Source organism: Vigna unguiculata, chromosome 3, assembly GCF_037176805.1.
Source record: "Vigna unguiculata cultivar grain cowpea cultivar isolate G323 ecotype 2 chromosome 3, ASM3717680v1, whole genome shotgun sequence".
Taxonomy (NCBI): Eukaryota; Viridiplantae; Streptophyta; class Magnoliopsida; order Fabales; family Fabaceae; genus Vigna; species Vigna unguiculata.
In genome coordinates, this window is record NC_140794.1 from 51307836 (window position 1) to 51312685 (window position 4850).

The 4850-nt window shown below is 37.8% G+C and overlaps 1 protein-coding gene across 1 annotated transcript; it reads right to left on the reverse strand.

Moving 5' to 3' along the window:
* Positions 1-2096: 2096 nt before the first annotated feature.
* On the reverse strand, positions 2097-4289 carry LOC114176834 (scarecrow-like protein 32). Its single transcript, XM_028062015.2, has one exon. The coding sequence runs from the start codon at positions 3797-3799 to the stop codon at positions 2372-2374; it is 1428 nt and encodes a 475-aa protein (XP_027917816.2). The 5' UTR covers positions 3800-4289; the 3' UTR covers positions 2097-2371.
* Between the last annotated feature and the right edge of the window lie 561 nt (positions 4290-4850).

The following is a 4850-nucleotide window of genomic DNA, read 5'->3' on the forward strand; positions in this document are numbered from 1 at the left end:
ATTATATTAAATACACCTACATGTATGTTTCTTAGGTGTTAATTAATTTTAAATATATATGATATTATATTTAAATACAATTAGTATTTTTTTTTGTTCGATTCCTAATTTTTAATTTAAAGTTCGAATTAAATGATTTTATTTAGAAAAAAATAAATCAATATTTTTAATAAAAAAAATTTATTTTGATTATTTTCATTCTTTTATCAGTTTTCTTCTATTCTCTTGGATGCATTCCATTCCATCTTGAAAACTTCTACCATTGGATAACGTGGACTACATGACTAACACAAAGTAGAATCAACCATATCATCTTGAATAACTTTAACTCTTTAACTTAGACTATTCTTAAAAAGAATTAAATGTTATAAGAATACATAAGCTTTAACTAATTAACGTGTGTCTCCACTTAGCCTACACTGAAAAAACTAATTGTAAGTCTCTTTTACGTTGTCACCGCCTATCTACACGCAGAGAACTAAGGAAATGCAGAGTTTAGATTTAGATTCAAGCTTTAAAATAAAATTATATTAACTTCGATTTGGATAATGTAAAGTTATGTAATATTAAAAATAAATTACATTAGAATCAATGTTATCAATTCTAAACTATTATTAATAAATTTAATCTGAATCCTAAATTTTAAGTGTGTTAATCTTTACAAGCTGAAACCAATAAATTCGCGTGCATAAATTAAGATATATACACTATAAGAAAATGTTTCATTAGTTAACAATTTTAGTGATCAAAAGTTGTTAGTCATTATAGTGACCAATTCTGATATTAATTCACAAAGTAAACAATTATTGGTTACTAAAATAGTAACTATTATGAATAAAAAAATATAATTGGTCACTAAATTGGTCTTTAAAATTAGCTACCATAGTTTTGGTTACCAAAGGAAATTGGTTACTAAAAATTAACTAGGTTTTGACTACCAAAATGACTTAGTTAGTTTCTAAATTGGTCTCTAACTAATTAATAATCAATTTGGTGACCAATTATAATTTTTATTTACAATAGTGACTATTTTAGTAACCAATATTTTTTTATTTTTTAAATTGGTATCTAATAGGTACTAACAACTTTTGGTCATTAAAATTAATCACTATTGAAGCAGTAGTGGTATTTTTTTAGTGTATATATTAATTAAATTATTTTTTCCAAAGCGTTGATATCAGTTTAATCTAAATTATTTTTCTAATTTAAAAAAAATGTTATAATTAAGATTATTGAACACAAGTGTTAAAATATCTTGTTCTATTATATCCACCAAAGATTGTTTAGGTTAATTTTGAGAAATTGAGCCGCGTTATATACGCATCGGGGTACCAACGGTGTCATTCACACAAGGGAGTTACAGAATTGTAACCTTTAGCCATTATCAAAACTTTCTATATTTAATGTCCTCAGAGACATAACCTTGAAATTTGTATGTACCGTGTCATAATCTTGTTATTCACTGGTTACACTCATGCTATCTTCTGTTTTATAAGATTACTGTTTTTATTGACTGTACCTAGGAAACATTACTTTAGGAGAATCCAATTCCTACCATCACACATAGGAAACAAAAAGTGAAAATCACACGTCCATAATGGTCTAGGACAATTATACCTTGGGAAATTCTGCACAATATCCACAATTCTTCAAGAGTATATCATAGACTGTCACTTCGCATTTAATGCACCTTCAGCATTATTGGTTTCAGGTGGTCAAGGATTCAGTGGTCATAGATTTCATCTTCAAAAATTACTGTTTAGTCAAAAGGAACTCGTTCAGAGAAAATAAAAGAAAAACTATGGTAAAATTGTACTTTAATGATGTTATGATTTTCAATGAAAATGCTTTTAGTCATTAGGACACTCAAAATTAATGGCTTTTTGATTTTGGAAAAATGATTCTCTTAAGTCCAAAACACCAGGAAAATATGTCTTCTATGTCTTCTGCTCATGACATTTATCACCTAAACCCGGCTAACAACTAGTCTATTACTGTTGGTTACTAGGAGACAGCAAAACTATCATAAGATTTGACTTTTGGATAAAATGTTTAAAATCTCAAGAATGTCTAGAAAGAATAAGAATGAACCGAAATAATAATAAAAAGAATTACACTCATTGAAGGTATCTATTCTTCGAAAGAAAGAGAGAAACTGAGGAGAGAATAAAGGAGGGTAAAACTTGAAATGGAAAGATATGAAAGACCTGCATTGATAAAAGCACGACAAAGACCTACAAATAACTTCTGATCTAATTATTTACTATTAAAAAGTACAACGTAACTATTTAAGAAAGTTACTAAGAAAGACTAAGTAGGAAAATAATGAATGTCTGTTATTGATAAAGTACAAAGCGTAAAAAAATGATGTTCAAGCAGGTAACCAAGCAGAGGCAAACACCACGTTGTGTCCTTTCCAAGTGAGGACAATGTGTTCATCTTCCCTCTTCAATCCCCACCCCGCAGCATGTTCATCGAGCATCCCCTTCACCTCCGCAACAGAGTCCTCACTGAAAGTCACCGCTTGAAAGTTTACGTTCTTCATTCGCTGCTCCCACCTGTTCTTTGGCTCAACCCTCTCCACCCTCTGAACCCCTTCCTGCGCTATCACGTTCTCAATCTTCCAGGAAATGTCTGCTTCGTACCACTGCCTTTGCTTGCTCCCTCGTGGAAGGAACGTGTCCACAGTGTCGTAAGGTATCCATAGATAGTTAAACGCAGATCTTAGCCTGCAAACCAAGTTATTGGATGTCAAATCCGCATCTTCATCAGCCAAGATTACAAGTGTTGGATCTAAACCCCGCAGGGACTTAAGGAACAACGATCGCAGAGAGGAAGTGGGAGTAACGCTAACTGCTGCAGAAGAAGAAGAACCAGCAGAAGAAGAAGAAGAATCGTAGAGCAAAGAGGTTAAGTCTGTTTCGGGGATAGCGTGTAGGGTTTCGTCGGGTATGTAGTGAAGCATCATGTGACAGTTGATAACCAAAGCCTCAGAGGGACGAGGTTCAACTGCGTAAACAAAATGCTGTTGTTGCACTCTTAACTGTTCGATCAAACCCGCGAAACCGTCTTGGTAAGTGGAAGAAACCACTCTGAACTCCATGACGACGTTTCTGGACCTTGCGAAATTGACCAACTTGGCGCCGAGTTCTTCGTAGGAGTGGTCGAGCATAGGAGGGATGTCTCTGCGGGAGGCATCGGCGGCGACAGTGAGTTTGATGAGAGGAGGGACCTCGTGGCGGCTGGCGATGGCGTCGATGAGCGTGGGAATCTGCATGCAATGCGTGAGACTGAGGTCGACGATGTGGATGACGGAGAAGCCATCGGTGGCTTCTAGGATGGCGGCGTTGGCGGCGGTGAAGCCGAAGCGGTGCCAGGGGGTTAGGTCGACGAAGTTGGCAAGCTCGATGACGGAGAATTTGTGGGTGTCTAGGGAGAGGTTGGTGCGGTCGTGATCGGTTACCTCGACGAGCATCTTGCAGGTGCCGGTTTGGCCGGCACGTACGGTGAGGGCGCGGAGGAAGCTGGAGGCAAGGCGTTGGTTGGAGTCGCCGTCGGGGGATGCTATGTTGTTGAGGACCCAAAGGATTTGCTGGGCGAGGGTTACGTCGTTGGTTTGAATAGCGTTGGCACAGTGAAGAAGTAACTGTTCCATGCAGTTAGCGTCGGCGAAGTTGGTTAAGGCCTTGGAGGTAGGGAAGCCTGCAGGCCAGGGCCTAGTTCTAGGGATTTGGTTTTTGTTCATGATGGTAGGGTTGGGGAGGGGTGTGATTTGGTGGAAGGGTGTGAATTGCGTCATGGACAGTGCGGGTGGAATGAATGAATGAGTGACTTAAAAAGGGTGAAGAAGAAAGTTGGGGGCAGAGGGGAAAGGGGAATTAAGGAGAGAAGAGGGAGAAAGGGAAAGTGACCTGACTTGTAGTGTGTGGTGCCTTTGTCATTGGGAAGCGATCCAAGTTGTGGGTGAAAATTGGCAGAAGAGTTTGGGAGAATTCTGCACAGAAAATAGACAGTTCAGCTTTTTCGTGGGGGATTATATTATGGTTCCTCCCAACAGAGACTGATCGGTGGAGGGGAAACTCTCGGCCCGAGAAAACATATTTGAAGTCAAATTGGGCAAAAGAGACCCTTCTAGGGGAAGTTCAGGCTTTTTCAGATGGCAAAAGGAGTAGTGCTGAGAACATCACTTTCATGGCTACAAAAGGTGCTAATCCCACTCCCCTCCCCAGAGATAATTAACCCTTTTTATCTTTTGTGAATGAAAAAAAAAAAGAGAGAGAGAAAGAGAGAGAGATGAAATATAAGAGGGAGGCAGTGGAGAGAGGGTAGTACCTGTAGCCGTAGGAGCACTGCTCGTGTTGGATTTTGGAGGCATGTGAAGCAGCCGGCCAGCAAATTGTTTGAACATGGGAGTTGGGGTTTTGTCGTGTAATGGTGGGCACTGTGAGAGGGATTTGAGGCAGTTAAGCTTTTGGCTCACTCTCTCACGGGTCATCACATAATTGAACAAATCATTTTTTCATCACCATCAGAATGTGCTATATTTTTCCTCACTGCCATTCTCTGTAAATCTTGCCAAAATAACACCATCACCATGCATGCCCACCTACCTTGGATGCGCTCCTTAATTCAGACACCACTTAACATCGGACAACTACAAACCTATTCCCACCTTCTGCGCCTCATCCAACTTAGTTTCACTTTCAAATTTCATCTACAAACAAATTTCTTATAAACCACGCTTTTCTTTAAGAATATATAACATTTTAAAAATCTGTTTCTTATTATAACTTTTTAATCTATTTAGATAACAAAGCTCAATTTTTTTTAGGATAAATGCCAGTTTTATA

Excerpts from the sequence above, each read along its gene's own strand:
- LOC114176834 (XM_028062015.2), bottom strand. The coding sequence starts at position 3,799 with ATGACGCAATTCACACCCTTCCACCAAATCACACCCCTCCCCAACCCT.